Raw genomic sequence first — 23,646 nt, forward strand, 5'->3', positions numbered from 1 at the left:
AATTATCTGCATTTCAATTTGAACGTGAACCACGTTTGACATAATGTCATTTTAATTGATGAACATGTTGCTGCCAATTTGCCCATCAGAAGTTCTTCACCAAACACAGTGTGTAAGCTAATTACAGTTTTACCAGACATTTCCATTTGTCCACTATTTTCAGTCAAAAATAAAAGTTGAGACAGTTTCTGAGTTACATATAATCTGGCAGTGCCTAAAATACATATATACAGCAGTGCCAAAATTATTAGAACACCTTAATGTTCATGAAGCATTCAGATGGTTGCTCTGAGCACAAATATCAGATGAAGTGAGTCATACTGTTTTATCCACTTTTAACTCTAATATTTGGTATGTCCACTTTTTGCAGCAAATCTCTCTGGCATAGTGTCAATATATTTCCTGAGAACTTCAACACTAATGTTATCCCATGCCTTCTGCAACTCAAGCCAAAGAGCAGAGTTAAGCCTCAATGGGGTTGAGGTCCAGACTTTGAGGGGGCCAGTCCATCATTTTCAATGTTCCAGCAGATCCCTTCTGTCACAGGTAGTTTGTTTATGGGTATTTATAATGGCCAATTCAACAAAAACAACTGAACCCTTTTAAATATGCTAAGTAAGTGTTCTAATAATCTTGGCCACCATTGTATACTGCATATTTAATTTTAAAATGTAATAATTTTATTACACTAAAACAAACAGTATACAGTATACAATTTCATAACACTAAAACAAACAGTATGAAAAACACATTGACTTGCTTAAGATTAAATTAATTAATATTAAATTATAATATTAAGTGATTTAAAAATAATTTGTGGAAGTCTGCACAATGAAGTATCCAACAACCAGTATAAATCAATCCAGTATAGAAAATAAAAAAACTTTAATAATAATATATTGTTTTATCAGAATAGAGATATATATAGATAGATAGATAGATAGATAGATAGATAGATAGATGTAAATATAATGTTAATGGAATACCACATCAAAACAGCTTTAGAGCAATAAGTTTTGTTGGACGCAAAGAAAGGTAATACAGTGTATAACCTGTTTGTGGCTTGGCTGGTGTGGTGTTCAGTACAGATGTGGCGTCAGTTTGGCTTTGAGGTAGCTGATTCTGGATTGGAGATGGCTGAGGCTGCACTGTCTCTGGTTTGCCCAGACTGTCATCTTTCACCACGACTGGCTCCTTATTTTCTCTATTCAAAAGCTGAAGGAGGAACAGAAATGCGATTATATGTATCCATGACCATGATTCATGAGCAGACCTAAAAAAAAGACCAAAACACGGCATTGTGGGATGTTCAGTGCTGAATGCACTGCCATCATGACTAGCGCAGCTGATGTAGAAGAATGTTTCACTGCGGTAGATCCTCATTACCTTTAGTGTCTGGTTTGTGGCCGGCCTTGACATAGTTTTGCGTGCGCGATGTATCGTTGGTGGAGGTGTATTCGATACTATGCCGTTTTTAGTCTCTGTGTCTGCTCGTCTTTCTATTGGGCTCGGTCCTGGGCTTGCAGCACTGTTTGAAGAACCCCGGTCAGGGGGTAGCAATGTAGAAGCTGAAGTTGGCGAGCTTTTAGTCCCATGCCCCAATGTGGAACCCCCTACGGGGGACCAGTTAGTCCTATGTGGGGCTGACACTGTGTCTTCCTGCTGTTTGCTTAGAATATATCCATTACTGCCCACTGTAGAGCCATGGGGCGGCTCAGTCTCTGATAGTCCGTTCTCCACGGTTGAAGATCGGGCTGGTGACCCTGCAGAAAGGATCTGTTCAGTTCTCTTTGTGTCCATGTTTTCATAGGTCCCATTCAGCTCACTGGCCTCTTTGAGAGGGTTGGCTTGCCCGTTCGAGTGATCTTCATCTCCTCCTATAAGAATCATAACAGAAAATAAAGCAAAAAATTGTGCTTAGATGTTAATCAACATTATATCATAAATGCTAATGTATCAAAATAAATTCAGTATTTACCCTCTTCTTGATCACTGCGAGACTCTTTCATCCCCTCGGACTTCATGGTTTCCCTCTTGCCTGAATTCCCATTGGCCAAACTGGAGGGCTGAAAACAAGCACACAGTTGAATTACTGGACTTCCATAACATTTTTTTACTGTGTAAAATGAGTAAGTGCAAACTATGGAGTATCAAAGCAGTAACCAATAATACATCTCTTAAAGAGAGGGGAGAGAGGGCATAAAGCCAAATGATGAAACTTTACAATGTCCAAGCCAGGCTGATGGCAGGAATAACCTGTCTAAAACAATTAAAGCGGTAATGAGAATGAAAGCTGATCAAATTAGAGTTTGGATCGAAATTAAATGACCCACTGTTTCTAAAAAAATAGCAGATAATTATTATGGCCACTGGCAACAAAACACAAACACTGGCGAGAAAGAAAAAAAACAAAACATGGAGACACCCCTTGGGGATGTAAGAGGCTTATCCCAAAGGTTCAGTCTAAACAACACCTGAATAACAAGGGCTTTGATTGGCTGGGCTTTAAGCTGTCAATCACTCCTGAGTCAAGGTAATATTTTTTTAAGAGATTCAATATCTCCCAATGAATGGTTTCAGCAAAAGCCTTTCTACGGGTTCATTACACCTAAAAACTCCATCCAATAATCAAAATGACCAGGCCCAATAATATCATAGCATTTGCAAGAACAACATGAGAAAATTAACAGGAAAAGCAAACACAGTGGACAATGAGGCCGAGCATGCACTTTCTCCCTACTTGCACCCTTTTTCCTCTCTCCCTTTCATTTTTTATGTTCTGTTCGAATTGGTCACTTTCGTCCTACTGGTCCACTGGAAGGCGGCAACCTAATCCAAAGCCTGACAAAGCCCATGTGGCTCATCTCTCCTGCTACTGTAAGTGAAACAAAATAAACCACCATTTTTCAGCAAGTAGATTCAAATTTCCCTGCAAAAACAAAGACAAACTTGGGACTTCATGGAAAATCTTCTCTAAAGGTGCATCGAGAGTCCAAAAAACTGCCCTTGATGGATACAACAAAATATACAAAAAAAATGTGCCAACATCATTATGCTGGTACCATCAGATATGCCACATCCTTGAGATCTAATGAAATCACAAAAAAAAAAAAATGCAACTCTAGAAAGCGTGCCCGATGTCCAGAGGTCTCATTCCTAAAGACAATGTACATCAACAGGAATCCCATACAGTCAGACAGAGCAGATCGAGCTCCCTTAGGCCTAGGAAGTCACCTGAGATCATGCGTAATCCTTTGAGCTACTACTCAACTTACTACCACATCCCAAGTAGCATGGAGAAACCTGCAACAACATCAGGTGATCACCTGCATCAAGGATTCCAGCTTCACTCAATTCGCTTCTCATTGAAGAAACATGTTTAAAATAAACCCTTGATAGGGAAGAAACAGCAAGGCATGAGGTGATGAGATAGACTTGTTGATTTTTTTTGTTTGTCTGGAAGCAAAGACAGACGTCCTCGAGCCATGCAACTGAAGTGGTGCATCCAGTCTCACTCACATACAAGCCTCCAACTACTGGAGTGATTCTCTGCAGCGAGGCTCAGAAAGGAAGAGGTAGGTCACAGGGTGCAGTAATTACAAGCAAATCCAAGCTTTCTCCCACCGTCTGTCCCCTCCCCCACCCTAGCCCCGATCCCCAGACCTCATCTGATTGGCAGACACACTGACTGCCTTCCGTTGCACAGCCAGAAAATGTCTGCCTCTTGTTCGTTGGAGCTGCTCTTGCAACAAAGGAGATTGTGTGGCTTTCTGTTCCTCTCTCTCACCACAAGGGGAGCCACTTCATAATAAGAGTCCCCCCATTCCCTGCCCAAACCAGGCAAGATCTGCCCCACTGACACTACAAAGACCCCATCACACTTTATCAATTCAGTCCAACAGATCGTGGGTAACTCTGAGATTTGCTATGGTGGGATCACTCTGTTTTACCAGCATTCAGCTGCATCTCTGATCTACTCATACCTTGGTTATTACAAAACATCTTTCGTTTGAGTGCAACATCTTCTAAGCAAATCCTTGAACTAGAGCTGTGTTTTCCAACCATTTTGTCCTCTGTGCCTCAACTGCCCCATCAATAAGGCTCAAGTACCCCTCAATTCACAAATGTATTCATGAATGAAATCCAGATTAGAAAGTAATCGGCACTCTTTGTATAGTGGCATGCAATTAGCACTAAAGCTCAATTTTTACAAACAAAACACACTGTCATTAGTAGAAACGTTAATGAGAAGAAGAGTAAAGAAATCTGCTACTGAAGTCTATGTATATGATAGTCTATGAACGCTTTACTACTAAATTGCATTGCTTTGTTTACTAAGTAACAATGCATTAATCAGAAAATTTGATCATATTATTAAAATCAACTGACAGTCCTAACATTTCTATTTGAATTCATAATTTTTGTTTAATAGGTTTAATACAGCAAAATCTTTCAGGTGTCCCATAGAACCTGATTAAGTATCCCTGGTTTGGATCACTGGTTTGAATTTCTTCAAAAATTAGTTCAGAGCATTATTTCCCTCATCTTAGAAAAATATTCTTAAAATAAAGAGAACAGCTGAAGAGACATTCCGGAAAAGATATAACTCATGTTAGCTTAAGATAAATGGTTTCAAATATCCAACAACAGTATATAAGAGTCCATAATACATGGACTGACACAGTGTTGTCTAGTGGGCCTCAATGGTAAACTAATAACAACAGACTAGCCAATTAGCTAGGTTGACTAGAGTATCCCATTTTGTCTTATTTTCTTCTTAGCTTCCATATTTAAATTGCCTGCTATTCCTTAGCTGTTAGAGAGTCTGTATGGTAAAAGATCTCTCATGGAAAACTGCTATCAGAATAGAGTGATTAATATGACCTCTCACTCAATCTCCCTCTGTCATTTTATGACATAGCACTTTGTTTTATTGGACAAGAGAGAGAAATGCATTCAGCCACAAACACAAAGAGTGTGCACTAGCTTTAAATGTTAAAGGGAACTTACGGGAACACAAAGTTCCCTACTGCTTCGAAAATTAAACCAGTCTAGACTTTTGCAGTTCAGAGGCCCAAGTGCAAGAATATGCACAAATGCAAATCTGCAGTTGATTTCAAGAATCTGGCACCATTACCATGTTGCTCAAGGTCACAGATGCTCTGACCCAATAACCACAGCTAGTATATCCCAATCTACTGGCATTTCTAGCATGCATAGCTGTTTTCAGTGCTACAATTCACAGCTTCAAAAGGAAGAACAACTTCGCACAGGCATACCAGAAATGATCAACAACCAATAAAGCTCCATTTCCCATCATTTTCAATTCACAGAACCTCCCAAAATCATGTCAAGCTCTTTTATGCCATCAATATACTGTAAACCATCACCTTGAGCATTGCCTCCAGTGATCTTTTCATCCCCAAGACATTTTCCCAGCAAACCAGCTGAAATGGATCCCGGATATCAACTCCCACATTCCTCTCATTGAGAAAAAAGCATTTGACTGCGATTATCCAGTTGTTTCCCTGGATCTCCCCCTACAGGCCAAAGAGGAAACATGCTCAGTAGAGGAAAGAGGAGGGAAGGGCCTTCTGCTCCGTTCCACCATGTTGTAACCACAGTGTTTACTGATATGACGAACCAGACAGGGAATGTTTTCCACGGAATATGGGGTACTGGATTGGGATTTGGCTTGACTGGGAATAGCAGACCAACACATTTAGAGTTTACATCAAAAAAATTAGATATAATATATGATTGAGAACTGAGTCTATATCAAATAACTGCTTAATATTATACATCCACATAAGACTATATGAGGTCTTAGAGGTTCGTAAAAAAAAAAAGAAATTCTTAGCCATTCTCTGGCTATCACTCCATGATGTAATTTTTCTCATAAATAAATATCTGCTACAATACAGAAGACTAAATCAGCTTACCATTTTATTAAAGCTGGGTGGGATATAGTTTTTTCCTCTAATGACCTATTTTGATGTCTATGGAGAGTGCAAATGCAGTATTACTTTTCAACTCTCCACCAATAAACAGGTTTTTCCATCCCACATGCATATGATCAGCTTCTCAGTTATCTGCTAAGAATTAATCAGCCACCCGGTGGGATTTTTAAGACTTGACTTCATTAATCTGAGCTGTGGATTCTGAAGTAAACAGTGACTGGGGTTTGTTTCATGCCATTTGGCGGCAGAGATCAAAGTGCAAACAACAAAACCCCATAAGGATTTTGTTGACCTCACCTTCCTAATAGTTTCAACACACACCGCAAGCCATGAGCGCAATGTCTTAATGAGGACGTATGAAATATGAGAGTGCTGAAAATGATTCACACCTTTATTTCAGTTTAATATCCAATTACGTGTGCAACCAAACGTCAGAGCTGAAGGAACCGTACGGTGTGTCATCTGCAGTTGTGACTCATGCATGAATGGAAATCGATGAAGACACCAAAATACAAGCCAAGGCAGAGGGCAATGTGACCAATCTATTCAAAAGCAGTAAATACGCTAAACAAGGGCTGAAACCATTTGACAATACAAAATGATTACACCATACATTAAAAAAAAACTTCATATGCACAGGGCCAGATTAACACTTTGTTGTACCCTGGGCAACAATATTCAAGGGCCCCATCATCACGACCCCAGGATCACCATAATATGGTCATATACAGAATGTATTACTGTAATATACAGTAAATATACTCAATACTTCAAATTCTAACTGTCATCAGGTGTATTTTGATTTACAAATATTTAAATGCTCATAGAACTACAAATGCACTACTATGTCCCAGTAGTGTAGCCAGAAAAGAGACTCTGGGTGTGCATATGAAAATCTGGGTGTGCCACATTTATTGTCAGATTACTGTGCAAAATTATTAACCCTTACCATAACCATGCCCCACATAACCATAAAACTATATAAAATAATATAGCTGCAAGCAGCAATACGGGGCCAAGCTCTGCAAGGCACAGCAAGCAGACCAAGTATGGCGCACATCAAGTACAGCAGCGCAGCAAGCATTTAAGCACCAAGAGCAGTGCAGAGCCTGAAGAAAAAAACATCAGAAATCGGGGACAGTACTTTTATGCGGCTCGCCCCGAAGATCATTTGAGCGAAAAAAAAACGGAACACTGTACTTTTCAAAATGGCTACTACTGTAATGGGCGGAGTCTTAATGTATGATATTGTTTGTGATCAGCAAGATGAGAGCAATCAGGTGCAATTAGGTGTACTATGTCTCATTGTCTCATAGGGCTGCCAGGGACGGAGAAACGTCCTCATCAGGTGTAACGTTAGGCCTTGTGTCCGGCTGTCCATCAAGCCGAGGTTTTTTCTAAAAAATGTAATAAGGGAGCTCTGCGACATATTGCTAGCTAGCAATGTGCAATCAAAAATTATCTGTTTGTATGCGCGGCAAAGATCTCTGGGGAGCTGCTGGGGTCACAGTCAGCTGCTTTTTGCTGATTGGTTGGTAGTCCGAATGTCGGCAGATATTTTTTTAACGAAAATAATTTAAAATGTAAATTACATTTTAACATTTTGAGCATTATGACACCATATATTGTATTTTTATTTCTGTGCCCCTGAGAGTATGATTTAGAATGTTCAGTGGCGTCACAGAACTGCCAGATTCAAACTGCTTTCGCGCGTTGGCTGGTGCTGAGCCAGAGACGGACGCGCTCAGCGCTTGTCATATATCAACAATTATCATATAACTAATATGCAGTGTTTTCAACCACATAATGTTTATTTTAGGTTTCATACATTTAAATATACATAATCACTAGTAAAACAATACATTGGTAGTTTGTAAAATACACACTGATGTCTATGGAAGCAGTAAAAACTATCTATATATTCAAATGTAATTTGCCTATGTGTTTTATTCATATATCAGACACACATAGCAGAACAATAAAGTTTACTCTATTCTCACAGTTCAACAGCCACTTACTTTCATGTATTTCGGGAGAAACTGGTGAATTCAAGCGCTGTACCAGAGACAGTTTGGCTGTAGTTAAATCCGGCTGACAGGACTCTGAACTGCAGCGCTCATCTCGTTAGATCAAGATAATTTATAAAGGTTTTTAAACGAAGAATCGGAATATCAAATAGTTGACATGGTAAGCGTGTGAATGTTTGTGAATATTTTTTAATAAAAAATGAAAAACGAAATAAAACGAATAGCGATACATCTGTTAGTTATTGTGGCCGCGGTGTGTCACGTGACAATCATGACGCGTCGCCATGAAAACAAGGGGTCAGTTAAAATATTTGTAACTTATGCGTGAAAGGGTTGATTTTAAAAAATATATTTTCTAAGTAAACAACAATAGCCCAAGTTTAGTAAACATTTTTATTGAGACTATAATAAATAATTCTGCATCTATTTTTAGGTGTGCCAGCTGCCACTGTGGGTGGCACCGGCACACCCTGGCACACCCGTGGCTACGCCACTGCTATGTCCCCTTCACTCACATATGATGCTATGAAAACAAAACACATCAGCATCTGTATAATCTGGTAAAATTGACCCACTACATTGAGAGTAGAGGAAGTAGAGGCGTTGAGATGCAGGGGCTGCTCCCAGACTCAACAAGCGGCTCAGGTGGCGGCGGCGCCGGCGGAGACACTGGAGACCCGCCATCACCGCTTCCCTCTACGATCAGACTCGCTGCCTCTGGGTTGTTGCTTGAAGTTGCTGCTGGCTCTTCGCTCTCCGGGCTGTAAACGTAAGCTGGCGCCTGGCGGTGTAGAAAAGTCCTGGCTAGGTGAGTTGTCCCGAGTTGTCCCCGTCGTTGACGGAAGCTGACTTAACAGAACTATCGGCAACATTAACAGGAGTGAAGAAATTACCTGTTTTAGGTATATACTTTAAATTTTCTGCATTTCTGATGTCCTTTTCATTTTTTTTAATTTCCGCTTCGCGCTCCCACTTAGCTTCTCCATGTCAGATTTTTTTCTGTTGTAGCAACACCTGACGTAACCCGCTTGGTTTAAGATTTGAGCTACCTCTTGGGGACTGACCAATGAGGAGAGGGTCTTAACTTGAGGCCCTCTCTTCATTGGTCAGTCCGCATGAGACTGACTCTCAACCGCTCTCAACTCACGTTCAAAGTCATAGGCAGCGCAGCGTCTCTCTGTGCAGCGCAAAAGCCCGTGTTGACAGTTTGTTTATTATAAAGCGGGAGATTACCAGATACAGTATTTTGCTCGTGCCCTTGCTGCCCTGGGCCCTTTAGAGGTCTTGGGCCCCTGGGCAATTGCCCAGTTGCCCGTATGGTTAATCCGGCCCTGCATATGCATGAAGCTCAACACAACTTTGTCCCATTGTGTTTGGTCAATTCACATTTGGAGGAATAAAAATGCGGGGAAATAAGAAGATCAGGAAAAAAAAACAACAGGCCTCATTCTTTAGGTCTTGCAGCAAAGACTAACCACTAAACTGTGTCATCAGTCTTTTCACAGAACCTGTTTCTCGTTAAAGCCTCTCTGCAACTGGACAGTTTCAAATAGCTTTCTCAGGAAACATAAAAAAAAAGCATGTTTTCAGATTTACTGTAGTCTAGTCTCCTCACACTGGCAGCCTAGGATCTCTCAACAGGCCTGGGACTGCAAAATTTCTTTCTCAACAATATGTCTATGTTTAGAAATAGCATATTACCAACCACACCACTCTTACCACTTCTGCAGTACATGATATGCCTATCTCGAGAATTATGCATGAAATTAAATTACTAATTATATTTGGCAAAAAGAAGAAATACAACAGAGCACACAATAAGAAATACTGTATCCCCCAATGCAATGCCTCTACAATTGACTTTTCAACACCGATGTTTGATCTGACTGCCAAAAATGTAAACATTTTTCAGACAAATTCAGATTTAAATTGCAAAGTAACCATATTTATTTCTTAAAACTGTATGGCACTAGTTTCATTAAAAATGTGTGCGAAATCTGACATTGTAGCCAACTTAAGTGTTTATAGTTGTATAATGTCTATGGTTTCCAATGCTTTTTGAAGTCGGCATGAGGCAGAAGCTGTGATCGTCTTTCTGTCATGTATATCCAAGTGAAACACCAAAAATGTAGGACAGGACTTGATTTTGACCATTTAGGATTGTTTGGATTGTTCACATCATTGAACCATTGCAATACATCACTGGAGAACAGATATCGTTATGAAGGTAATTTTTAATTAAAGATGGCACAAGAATTTACAAAAAAAAAAATAACGATGTGCACAGATAAATTAGAATAGAAAAATGTCGATTTCACAGTGGCTTTATTAAAGAAAAAAAAACAGTGCACAGAACATTTTGGGATGCTTGCTAGGTCTCCACTCTTTAAAAGCATCTAAAATTCTCGGGATCCAGATCAATGAAGACGTCAAAACAGGCAGAACGAGCAAAATACAAACTAAAGTAAGGTCCAGGACGTCAAAACAGATGATAAAACTGAACCACCACTTCCTTGCTGCCCAGTATTCAGAAACCACTCCTCTTCCTTTGCTTTACATTTTTCTAAAGATTTGTGCCAACAGAAGCAGCAACCATCTGACCACAGATGCTATTAATCCTCAGGATTTTTTTTCAAGACTTCAAACATTGACTCAGACCTCTGTGAAGGAAGGAAAAGCCACTGTTGAAGGCTTCAAGCTCAAAGAGATTTTGACACTGCATGCTCTTGTTTCAGCTGAAAGGGCCGTTGACTACAGCACTGGCCGAAAGCTAAGAGGGAGACTGGGTGCCATATTTCACTCATTTCTCATAGCCTTCCTCTCCTCTGAACATCAATGGATTCAAAGTGAATGGTGAGATGAGTAAGTGATGACAAAACACAAGGAATCAAGATGACGAGTCTCAAATGATGAACATTAAGAACCAGCATGATGAAGAACCCAAGCACTTAAATCACTGAAGGTGTTCCTCCATTGGTTTCATACCTGCTTTCACAACGATGGCCTCCGTTGAGGGAGAAAGAGCTTCGAGCTGACTGCTTCTCTTTTCTTTTCTCCTCCCGCATGTAAGCATTCAACCGGCTTGTTGATCATGTGACCTAGAGACTCCCTCTATCGGTTGAGCTAGCTAAAGCTCACACTGAGCATGCTCAGTCAGTTCAAATTTCAATTTTTTTTTCTACTGAGAGCAGGGCAACAATGAATTCAGGCAGCCATTTCATTGCTGGAAAGGAGCAGGAAAGGTATGGTGAAGCTACAGAGACATGAAGCTCTGCTGTCTACCACAGGAACCAGAAGCAAGACTGTGTAATCCTTAATCTGCTGTCGTCTCTCAAGAGGTCTTATTCTCTTCGAAGTCCCTTAGTAGGGCACAGATGTCACAAGAGACACAAGGCCCAGAGAAACCAGTGGCTAAACATTACTTAGTGTGTCTGAAAACAAGCTGATTGGTACATTTGTATATTGATCAGATGCAGATTTCAACATGCTTTATATGGGTTGGTGGTCCAGTATATAAATGCTAGCTTAGGCTAATGAAAAACAATTAAGATTGGATGTAGTCTTTATGAATCAGCTTCAATTTCTCTGTATCAAAATCACGTATATTAAACAAGAGTCGTATACTGGAGGACATGAAAGTAAACTGACTCCATCAAAAGAGCATATTTCACAGATACGGTTTCAGTACAATCGGGGTATATTTCAACTGAATATTTAGAAAACATGAGAATACAGACTAGCTTAAGACCAATCTATTTAAACTGTGGAAATTTTATTTCATTCTTTCCAATGAGAAAGTATTTTAAAAATATCTAAAAATATTTTTAGAAATATATTGTTTAAAGGTGCTGTATGTAGGATTGACACCGAGTGGTTGAACTAGGTATTGCAGTCCGAATTCAAAACATTGGAGAGGGAATTTTTCACCGGCGCCTCCTCCTCAGACTTGACGCGCACGCAGGTTGCTAGACTGACGACACCAACAGGAACGAGCGCACTTGACGATGAATGAAATGAAATACACTGTGTTTTCAGCCAACTGGCAACCCAGGGTGCCGAAATACAATTGGGTAAACTGGCAGTGGGCGGGTTTCACAAACCAAAACACAGACCGGCATTCCAGCCCGGAACGCACATTTTCAAATGAGAATAACTGACTGTAACATTGTTTTTCAGATAAACAAGTATGTTAACTTAGCAAGTTTCTTAAATTACATATTATGGTATTTTTATGCTTTAGTAGAGTCAAAAACTTACAGCACTTTTAAATGGTATACACTACCATTCAAAAGTTTGGGGTGGGTAAGATTTTATTTTTTGCAAGTCTGCATTTATTTGATCAAAAATACAGTAAAAAAGGTTTTCTGTGTCACTTTATTTTAAAATGTAACTTATTCCTGTGATGGCAAAGCTGTATTTTCAGCATCATTAGTCCAGTCCTTAGTGTCACATAATCATTTTAAAATGCTGATTTGCTGCACAAGAAACATTTCTGATTATTATTAAATGTTAAAAACAATTAACTGCAATACTAATTGCAAATAAGTGCAATATTTTTGTCGAAATCATGATACCATTTCTTTCAGGATTCTTGGATAAACGGTACAAAAGAACAGCATTATTGATATTTATTTATAATTATTTTTCTTTTTCTTTGGAACAATGCAAATGTCTGTCACTTTTTTTGTTTAATTTTATGATGATAGGATAGTTTTAGCATTGACAGGAAGTGGGTGAGAGATGGGTGCAGGATTGGGAAAGTTCCTTGAGTTGGGATTCGAACTCGGGACACCCCTAAGCGCAACGAAAATGTATGTTGGCGCACTGCCTACAAGACTATCAGCGCCAACAATTCTCTGTAATTTTTGGTCAATTTAATGTGTTCTTGCCAAAAAGAAAAAGTATTACTTAATTTAAAAAAATCTGAGCCCAACTTTTGAATGGTAGTGTACTGTAACTGTATTTCCTCCAAAATTGCCAGGAACCATGTAGTATTTCTAAAAATACAACAACAGATCTTCACAGCCTCATCTTCATGACACAAATCAAGCCTATATATCCATATTTTTTAGAGCAATACAAAGCATGAGGCCTAATCAGTTCATATAATATAGCTCTGTAGCTTGTAGATTGCACTCAGAAAGAAATCTAGTGCTCTCAAACTAACCATACTGATATTGATAACAAAATCTGTGGGTATACATAGCTGTTCCATTGCTCTAAATTCTTTCACAGTCCTAAAGCATTTCTCCAAGACAGATGAAATATAGGGTTATGAATACATTCAGTAGGAGGACTAAGAATGCTCTGCACGATAGCTAAACTTTCGCAGCAATGAAATAGATCTTAAGTATTAAAATTCCTTTTGATTTTGCAAGAAACATTTCTCAACACATGTCAAAACCCCATCTTGCAACCTTAGCAGGGGCAGAAACATCTCTTGATTTTCATTCTGCCAAAAAACTGCACTACTGACACCACCACAGAACAGGACTTCAGCTGAACCCTGCATACTAGGAGTTTCACTCAGCCATTTTGTAGTCACCTCATACCACTGACACAGAGAGTCAGAGAAACCTATTTCCCAGAAGCCATGATTATCATACTAAAGGCCCTCAAGATGTTTTTTTAAGAGAGCGACAATGTAGTTTCATATCTTCCAGCTGGGAAATGGCTAAGATCTTCTATGCTTTCCTGGTTTTCTACAGCACAGTGGTGGAAAACAATGAGAGGGAAGGAGGGAGAGTTACAAACAAAAAGAAAAGAGAGCAATAGTGTGGCTATTCACGACTCGTTTGGATGGCCTATCGTTTCTTTGCATTTCTCCTGAATCTACAGCTTTCTATCATGCCATCACAAAAGAAATAACAATATGAAACATAAACACACAGACGCAGAGTTGTGTTTTGAGAATATAAATCCAGATGGCTCCAGGCATGCAAACAAGCTTTTTACAAATGCAGAGGGATATTCACCTCAAAGGAATCTACAACAGGACCAGCCAGTGAAACCAAGCTCATTGCCAGCAAGAGTAGCAGCGGTCTATGTTTTGCACTGCTGATTATAGGCAGCCGATGTCAGCACTCGGGTATCAGGAAAAGCATCAAGGATTGCTTGCATAATCGGCTCGATTTGCTTGGCTGCTCAAGTATATCCCATTTGCAAGTTCCTCTTTTCTGCCATTGAAAACAAATGCAAAAGCGTTGTAGTAAACCATCTAATAATGCCAATAACGTTCTTGTCTAAGTTTTGACAAGAGCTTGTGCTGCATTTGAGAGGCTGCAGGTTTTTCTAAGTTGATGAACTTGAATGAGTGATGAAATAAATCCATCCTTTAAATAGAATAAGGAAATTTGTGGTTATTCTTTTAAAAACGTCAAAGTTGATGAAGAGGCATGGTAGGCCAATTAAATATGGTGCTGGGGTAAAGCTACACCCCAGAAAACCAGGAAAACATTCGGAGGTCAGATTTGGGATGTGCACAGGACCAAGTCTCGCAAAATTGAGATTGCTACAAGTTCTTGTCCAACTTCAAGCAGGCCCGCTCTTCACATCCTGGAACTTGAGCTTAATCAGTTCATCAGAAAGAAGACAGGTGAATCAAATGAAATCCAAAAGAAGAAGAAAAACTCATTTCCAAGCAGCAAAACAGTGGATTTTTGGAGTACCCAGTCTATTTCTTTCAAAAAACCCACAGTAAACCAGTTGGGAGCAGCTATCTGGAAATACTTGTTCCTTTGACCACAAAAGCAAAAATGGAGATAGAAATAATCCTGCTTCATCAGAGGTCAAACCCTCCAGCAACATGGCTGTACCTGCCTTAAGCAGTGCAGTGGTCTTCATTCATGGGGGAGGAGGAAACAAATTTACACTCTCCAAACGACTAGCTATCTTCCCACACATGCACCGTCCCTGAGCACAGGTCACATGACCAGCTCGCTGTAAAAAGCTCTGACATGGCCCACACTGAGCATGCTCAGATGGAGCTCTACTGAAGAAGGAAGAGCAGAAAAAAACAACACTGCAGCCATTTCATGGAACGGGCTGTAGCTACAATCAATAGGCTCTTTGGTGTGTTTAACGCTGTTACTGTTGCTCAATCTAATACCCTTGGGATATTTCGAAGGTTTCTGACTAGAATGAGAAGCAAAACATTAACAGCACATTTTTGAATGCGCATATTTATCAATGTTTCATTGGGTTTTGAAGCGTCAAACCTGTGCATTTACACATAATAAACATGAATTATTAAGCATCAAACTTTGTTTCCTGCAATATAAAAAAACAAAAGGCCAATGTGGTTTGGATTTAAGCAAAACACATTCTTGAGCCAAACCGAAACAATTTGTAAAAAATGCAAAAGGAAACTGTCTGAATCATTTGTCTCTTAAATTTTTTTTCACGTATCTAACATTTTTATCCAGCTGCTATGAAACTAATGTCAACAGGACTTTTAAATTAGAGATCATTAAAATGCACACTATCTGGAAATGATTAATTATGATCAACTCTAAATATGTTTTCAAGCAGGGAAACTGAGGTTTAGACCATTGTCTAATGTAGTTCATTTTGATTTCCCAAAAGAAATTGGCTTGAGTAGATCTACAAAATAAAACGAAGTCTTAACAATAAGCAAACCATAAAACAACAAATAAATAAATAATTAATCTTTTTTTTAGGTTTGAAATCATTAACCAAAAAAAAAGCTCCTCTGACAACACATTTTGACTGTGCAGTGTCTATTTCTTGCACACAATGTGGGTATGCTACATCATGACCAACAAAAATAAAGCTAGAGTAGGGCCCTACGATTTCTGCAATCCTGGAAACGTGGACAGAATCATGGAATCCAGTTATTAAAATGGAATTTACTGTATAACATGGAATGTCACGGAATTTGGCAAAATTTGAATAAATCCAAAAGTATTGCTGTAGAAAATAGCTTTTATTTTTTGCAAAAAAAAAAAAAAAAGAATATTGCCTTGTCAAAAGTAGAAAATAACCAGCATTCCTTGCAAACAAAATACATTTTAAATATTGTCATGTGAAAAGCAGAAAATACCTTGCATCTCCTGTAAACAAATAATGAATGTAAATAGAACTGCTGATTAAGGGAAAGAGCAGGGCTCATCTCAGTGATCTTGTCCTGTCATGCTATATGCGCAAGTATTTACTCTAGGTTCTTAATACACAGAACATGTCTTTGCATCTAAAATGCGAGACGCAGCGTTCAGGAATGTTTTTTTATTTTTTAAAAGTGCAGCGCAGAATGCCTACTCCGTGATGTTGCCATCAAATACAAACGTTACCATGCCAACCAAAGCTCGCAACGCATGCCCCACCTCCACTGTTTTAGAACTAACATTGATGAGTGGTTCTGCATGTAAAACTTTAAAATCTTTTAATGTGCCACTAATGTGCTGCAAAAGATGCGAGAGCAATGGTCATATAGCACCAACTACACACACGGTAGTATGTAGGAAGAGTATTACTAGGATTAAAAAAATGAAATAACCGACATGGGAAAATTACATCGGTTAGAGGTTCTCAATTTAGGTTTCGATTTCTTTTCGATTAATTGTCCAGTCATATTAGGGGTCATTTAAACAACACTGTTTTCAACTAAAAAATAAAAAATATGTGTTTTGTTTTCTTAAGACATTTTGGGGCCTAAAAACAAAAGCTTTTGAAAACGGGTTTCAAAGTGTACGTTTTTGAATTCGATACAGTTATCGTCTCCATGTAAACTGCAAAAACAAGTATTTGTGAAAATGTTGAAGTCATGCGCATGCATATTACGCGATCAATCTAAAGGCATGTGCAAGTTTCTTTACAAAGTGACATCGCCATCTACTGGCCTGGCATGCATAATACAGCGTTTTAGTTGAATTAGTGCAAAAGGAGATTGTTTTGTACGTGAAACTTTTCAAAAACACAAATGAATTCCATTCAGCCATATGAAAGTATGAAAAGTAGCATGAAAAACCATCCCATTTAAACCAAAGATATATATCGTTTGGTGTTTAATTTAGAAGGACAGCCCGAACTAACTATTGTCTGGCTTTTGCATTTTGTTGCAATAAATGGTTGCCTAAGGCCACAGTCCCACTAGCCAATTTTTCAGCAGATTTTCAGTTGCAAGTTTCAAACAACCAAAATAAAAGCTTGGTTTACCTTGAAGAAATTATGACAGAAGTTCATACAGCAGCATGTGCTTCTCAAAATAATAACAACAGAGTTCATTAAAATATCACACAATTTTGAAACTATGTTTTAATACAAATCTCTGTGGCACCACACTTTTTTTGCCAAAAAATTAATTAATTTATTAAATAATGGAATTGTTTAAATTTCATTTGATCTCATTTAAAGGAATAGTTCACCCAAAATTAAAATTATTATTACACTTAGAGGAGAGCATGTGCATTCATCGTGATACTTTCCAAAATGGCACCCTAAGGTGACTCGGAGGAGAAGAATTGTTGAATAAAGTTGTTATTTTAGGAGTTTTTTTCAACAAAAAGAATTCTCGTAGCTTCATAAAATTATGGTTGAACCACTGATGTCACATGGACTATTTTAATGATGCCCTTACTACGTTTCTGTGCCTTGATCATTGTAGGACCCTTGCTGTATGGAGGGCCAGAAAGCTCTCGGATTTCATCAGAAATATCTTAATTTGTGTTACGAAGATGAACAAAGGTCTTACAGGTTTGCAACGACATGAGGGTGAGTAATTAATGATATAGCCTAATTTTCATTTTTGGGTGAACTATCCCTTTTCGAAAAAGACAAATAAATTGTTAAAGGTGACATTATCTGACATATCATGAAAATCCTACCTTTTCCCTGTTAAAGTTCTATAATTGGGTCCCCGGTGCATCTGCCAACCCAGAAAAAATGAAAAAGAACAACCTAGAATTTATAGAATTTAGAGTCCCAGCATAACAGGAGACAAGACAGCAGTGGATTTAATTTAATTTACTGTATATTACACTAATGCCACACAGATCTGATATAAACATGCAATTTCTTTCCCAGCCGTTTACCTCCACAGACATAACAGACTGTTTTTGTAACTTTTGTATTTTTAACATGAACTTGTGTGTATTTGACAGTTTAAGTGCAATAAGACATGAAAGAGAACTTTTTTTATTACTCATATGGCATGACAGACGCTTTCTGTGTGCATGCTTCAGATGTGTGCACTCAGAAAACCGTATATCAGAAGTTTAAACTAATATGGTTTAAAACGCATGATTTCAAAATATATAATCGATAATCAAAACCAATCAGGTGCTTTTTAGCTGAGTATTTGAGCTATGAGCTGTAAAGGCACAGCCCTATTCTGGAAAATGGGACAGGGAGCAGCAGCTCATTTGCATTTAAAGAGACACGAAAACAGCGTAATATATAAAATAGTCATTTTCAGGAAACCTGTTTGAAAAATAGTTTTAATTTTTAAAGTTCTGTTTTTGTGACACTAGTGTTGCAGATATTATTACATATTTTTCCACATTTATGAATATAAATAATGTACAGATGCTACAGTATTTAAGAAAAAAAGCACATTTTAAAATGTAAGGGGGAAATTGTATTTTATGTTATTTAAACAAGTAAAACCTTTACAATATATATTATAAATTATTTGTCTTTTAAAAAAATCATTTGCCACAATACAGAAATAATGTTGGCCATCAATGAAAAAACTATGCTTTGTGGGGCCAATGTAGTTAAAGCATCTACTAACTAAATATGGTTATTAATTACAATTATCTTAAAAACTAAACTTTTTTTTTTTACGCAGAAAAAAAACATGATGCAGAGCAGACAATTTGATAAATTTGTTTCATGACTTAAAATTATTTAATGATTTTCAGTTGTATGTTTATTTAAACAGTCAAAAAATTGAGATGGTTGGTGTGCAAGCCCACGTCTCAACCTGAAAGTTAACAGCCCCAGTTAACTTCCTGTTAACTTAATGACCCTGCTTGACACTCAGACAGGATGTTTGATATCACCACTGGCAGTTGGTTGGGCGGGATCTTGTGGCCGTGGCCGTGACCAGTGAGCTCCTACTCATTTCAAACAGACTCACAATCAATTAAATGAGATACTGTTATTGTTGTAGTGTCTGTTTGAGATTTATCAGTCGCTAAACAATAGAAGACACACAGATTGTGGTTGCCACATGGGTGGTTCCTGACCACAAAGAAGATAAGAGTGCTGGTAGTCAAACTTACTAGTTTGCACCAAACATACTAACATTGCACATTCCATTCTGGCCAAAGAGTTCAACTTCAGTCTCATTCCATCACTAAAACAAGGCTTTTATACATCTAGACATGACTGAATGTTAACCTTTTCAAGAAGTGGCTGAAGAAATTTAATTATGGATGAACTGTCCCATTTAAACCAAAGACATACATCCTCTTTGTAACTTTATCTGAAAGCTGCCCTACTTTTTTGATTTTTAAAGGAACACTCCACTATTTTTGAAAACAGGCTCATTTTCCAACTCTCCTAGAGTTAAACCATTGAGTTTTACCATTTTCGAATCCATTCAGCCGATCTCCGTGTCTGGCGGTAGCACTTTTAGCTTAGCTTAGCATAGATCATTGACTCTGATTAGAACGTTAACATCTCGCTCAAAAATGAAAAAAGAGTTTTGATATTTTTCCTATTTAAAATTGACTCCTCTGTAGTTACACTGTGTACTTAGACCAACGGAAAATAAAAAGTTGCGATTTTCTAGGCTGATATGGTTAGGTACTATACTCTCATTCCGGCGTAATAATCAAGGAACTTTGCTGCCTTACCATGGGTGCAGCAGGCGCAATGATATTACGCAGCGCCTGAAAATAGTCCCCAGCTAGTTTATGTAGTTGAAGAGTTGCAGCCGGCAAATTTCAGGCTCTGCATAATATCATTGCGCCTGCTGCACCCATGTACGGCAGCAAAGTTCCTAATATTATGATATTAAGAAATACAGGAATTATCACCTGCCAACCTGAATAGATTCATTTGAAAAGAATGAATCACTCTACACTTAGTGGAGTGATTTTGGGGGGAGCACATCTGCATAGAAAATTAAAAAGAAATATACATTTTACTTGCCAACATTTTTACTAGCCTTGCCATACTGAAATAACTAAATTAATTAAATAAAAAAAAAGTTACAAATATTGTTTTCTGTGTTTTGACACATTTCGGCACTACAGCAAAATCTGCTAGCCTAATGGTGCGTTCACACCAGACGCAAACGAAGCGTTAAGCGCAAGTGATTTACATGTTAAGTCAATACAAAGACGCGAATAGACATCCTGCGGCACGTTTTGCGCGAATGAGGCGGCGCGAATGATGCGGCGCAAATTGAGCGTTTCGGGCGTTTTGCTGCACGAAATGTGTGATTCGCATGAAACGGGTGAGTTGAAAAATCTGAACTTTGGCAAAATTTCACGCCACGTTAACCAATCAGGAGCTTGCTCTAGTAGTGACGTGATTAAGACGTAGCGAGTGGAGGGAAAATCTGAAACAACAATGGAGGACAAAGTCATCGTCGCTGTATGTGGATACCCAGAGCTGTATTATACTTCTTCATACTTTTACAGAAACAGGAATAAAAAGGATCTTGCTTGGAAGAAATAGATTAATTGAAAAAAAAAAAAAAAAATCTGCGATTTCGAAAACGGCGAAACACATTTTTAAATAGGTGCTGTCATTATAAATAAACCACATATTTGAGTTTAAATCAACTACATTCTCGTCTGAAATACTTTTAAATCTACATTTCATGACACGATAACAGTAATATTTTGAAAATTATTTGAATAAATGGTGGTTGAAATCATTACTAGAGCAAGCTCCTGATTGGTTAACGTGGCGTGAAATTTCGCCAAAGTTCAGATTTTTCAACTCGCCCGTTTCGTGCGAATCACACATTTCGTGCAGCAAAACGCCCAAAATGCTCAATTCGCGCCACATCATTCGCGCCGCCTCATTCGCGCAAAACGTGCCGCAGGATGTCTATTCGCGTCTTTGCATTGACTTAACATGTAATAACTATTTTAGACCATGCGCCGGGAACACAGACCGTTTTTCCCAGCCTTAAACTAGCAAAAGTGGATTTGGACACGCTCTAAGTGAATTTGCGCCTTGCGCTTTAGACCATGCACTTAAATCGTTAAAATAGGGCCCAATGTGTGTGTATTTGTCTATTTCAAGCACAAGAACATACAAAAAAGAACTCAACTTAGTTGTTCCCCGGGCGCTGGATATAACTGCCCACTGCTCCAGGTGTGTGTTCACTTCTCACTGTTGTGTGTGTGCACTTGGATGGGTTAAATGCAGAGCACAAATTCCGAGTATGGGTTACCATACTTGGCAAATGTCATGACTTTCTTTCTTTCTTTCTTTCTTTCTTTCTTTCTTTAAATATTTTAATCACACAATTACAGAACACTGCAATGACTTCAAAGTGCCAAACAATATTTTACCCCTCTGACTTTCATTTTAAGGACAAAACAAATTCTGACCGTACTTTTTTGGGGGAAGTCCCTTTAATTGAAAATCTAAATGTTAGGTGTATAAAGATTGCCACCCCTTCTCATCAGGTTTCATCGTAGCCAAACAAGTCTTTTTTTCCCCCACTGAAAATTTTTCATCATGCCCACCTTCCTTGACATGCTAAAGACATAGACCAGTATAGATCAGTTTTCCAAGACAACAAAGTCAGCTTGAGTCAATCACTGGATGTAGTCCCTAATGTATTTGCAGCGAAAACAATATCTATAGTATCTATCAATACTATCCTGCACCTTCGTGTACTTTATTCCTCATAGCCTACCGTCCTTCCTACAAGAGACACTGTTGAAAAGACCCAATCACAGGGCACCCCCTGTCGGTGAACAAGTGCAAGTTCTCTCCTATGGAAAACCTATGATTTCCACATAGTACTCCATATTGAGCACCTAAACACCCTGCAGACATGGCTGTCAGTAATAAAACTGCCATGCATTCAGTTTTATCCAATATACTAAATATCTGAGTCATGCAAAAAAAGACTAAACCATTACTGAATACCTCTTCCTATGAACATGACTTTACAAGGTGGCCCTTGTCAAAAAAATTCTAAATGCAAAATGTATACAGGATTTTAATCAAAATTTCTTTCATAATTTTGAATTAATTCATAATATTTGATGTTTATATGTTGAAGAAAATTTATGTTAGGGTCTTTAGGATAGTCAGAATGATCACAGAAATTCCAAACTTTCATTAAGGACATAACAGTGTTCCAAAGAACAAACGCGTATCTAAAATCCTTTTACATGTAACCAGTGTAACTTCATTTTAACCACACAACACTAATGTTGACAAGTGCTTTAGCACCAGCAACTCTTAGCTACAGCTTCCTGCATGAAAGACACTACAAACTACTGAGATTACTAAAATATTCCCAAACACAAGGGAAAGCCGCAGGGTGTATGGTTGAGTTGAGTTACGAAGGGAAGTGTTTGTGAATGAAGTACAATAATATAACAATATGCACTGCCGCTGTATTTACAATAGCAACACAGCAGCAGCATCTGACGCCGGATAGTGCCCTGGAACCAGCATAACAACAATCACCTTGCCGTGTACAAAGAACACAGGGTAACTGTATTCAGGTTTCTAGGCGACAGCAGTCGCACTGCAAAAGGGGAGGCCGCCCCATTATATTTCCCTTCACAAAGCTTCACGCACACTCGCTCGCACAAAAGCACCGAGTTTTCACACTGAAACAGACCGCCAGGCGCGCTCTTTGAAAGACCCGTGTCGAAACCTGCTCAGTATAGCCGCTCAAACCCTCAACCACCAGCTCAATATTCCTCACACGGTCAGTCAAATTAGTCGGTGAGTCAAACTGACCAAAACCGTATGAATACACAGATAAACAAAGTTACAACGTAGAATCGTTCTCGTTGCTTTGGTCTTACCTCAGTTTTCATTGAAGCCATGGCTCCTCACCCCGAGACCCCGCCCCCTTGTGCCTACGTCACTGATTCGCTTTCTTTCAGTGAAGTAGTGAAGTCGAACTCATTTCTGAGAATCGGTTCTTTCAAACGGTTCCAGCGAACAAGTTCAAAAACACGGAGTCACGATTCTTTTTTAGCCTTCACGTAATTACTCCATCTACATGCCCAAGCAAGCTTTTAATTATTAATACAAAAATAAAATTATGCAAATTTGAAGAAAAAAAGCTTTTAGTTATTTTGGAGCTGTTCTCATTTGGCTTGGTTTTGGTCAAACTTCTGAGAGATTCAGAAATTCATTGACACCTAAAAACAAAAATCCCAGTATTTCCCAGTTCAATATGCTGCAGCCATAATGCAGCTCAATAAACAAAATTGAAAGCTGAAAATATGTCGATTAAATTTATATTTCCAGTATGTTTCACTTGTAAAACTTGTGTTTTAAAGTAGTTTTTCCTCATCATTCAAATCATCTGTTCATTTCAAATATCAGCTCATTCATCTGTTCTCGATTCATTGCGAATACAGTATGTGTGAGTCAGCAGTGTTAGACCGATTCCGTTCATAATTGTTCACACCAGTTTTGTCAGATATCAATCGATTCATTTAAAGATAGATTCATTTAAAAGATCTGAAATCAATTCA

At 38.4% G+C, this 23,646-nt stretch overlaps 1 protein-coding gene across 9 annotated transcripts in view; it reads right to left on the minus strand.

Annotated features, from left to right (window-relative positions):
* The window catches only part of ehmt1b (euchromatic histone-lysine N-methyltransferase 1b), a 34,968-nt gene extending 11,938 nt beyond the window's left edge, over positions 1–23,030 (minus strand). For 2 of the 9 annotated variants that reach the window (XM_042747757.1, XM_042747753.1), the window contains exons 1-4: positions 13,963–14,895; positions 1,979–2,066; positions 1,387–1,877; positions 1,053–1,215 (exon numbers count right to left, since the gene is read on the minus strand). In XM_042747757.1, the coding sequence (XP_042603691.1) occupies positions 1,053–1,215; positions 1,387–1,877; positions 1,979–2,066; positions 13,963–14,007 (787 nt within the window). In that variant the 5' untranslated portion in view covers positions 14,008–14,895. Of the gene's footprint in view, positions 1–1,052; positions 1,216–1,386; positions 1,878–1,978; positions 2,067–3,234; positions 3,258–3,326; positions 3,511–5,390; positions 5,415–10,972; positions 11,335–13,962; positions 14,897–22,965 lie in introns of those variants that run through there. The other 7 variants (XM_042747756.1, XM_042747758.1, XM_042747762.1 and 4 more) reach the window with 7 other exon arrangements.
* Between the last annotated feature and the right edge of the window lie 616 nt (positions 23,031–23,646).

This window comes from Cyprinus carpio, chromosome B21, assembly GCF_018340385.1.
Source record: "Cyprinus carpio isolate SPL01 chromosome B21, ASM1834038v1, whole genome shotgun sequence".
In the NCBI taxonomy this organism is placed as follows: domain Eukaryota; kingdom Metazoa; phylum Chordata; class Actinopteri; order Cypriniformes; family Cyprinidae; genus Cyprinus; species Cyprinus carpio.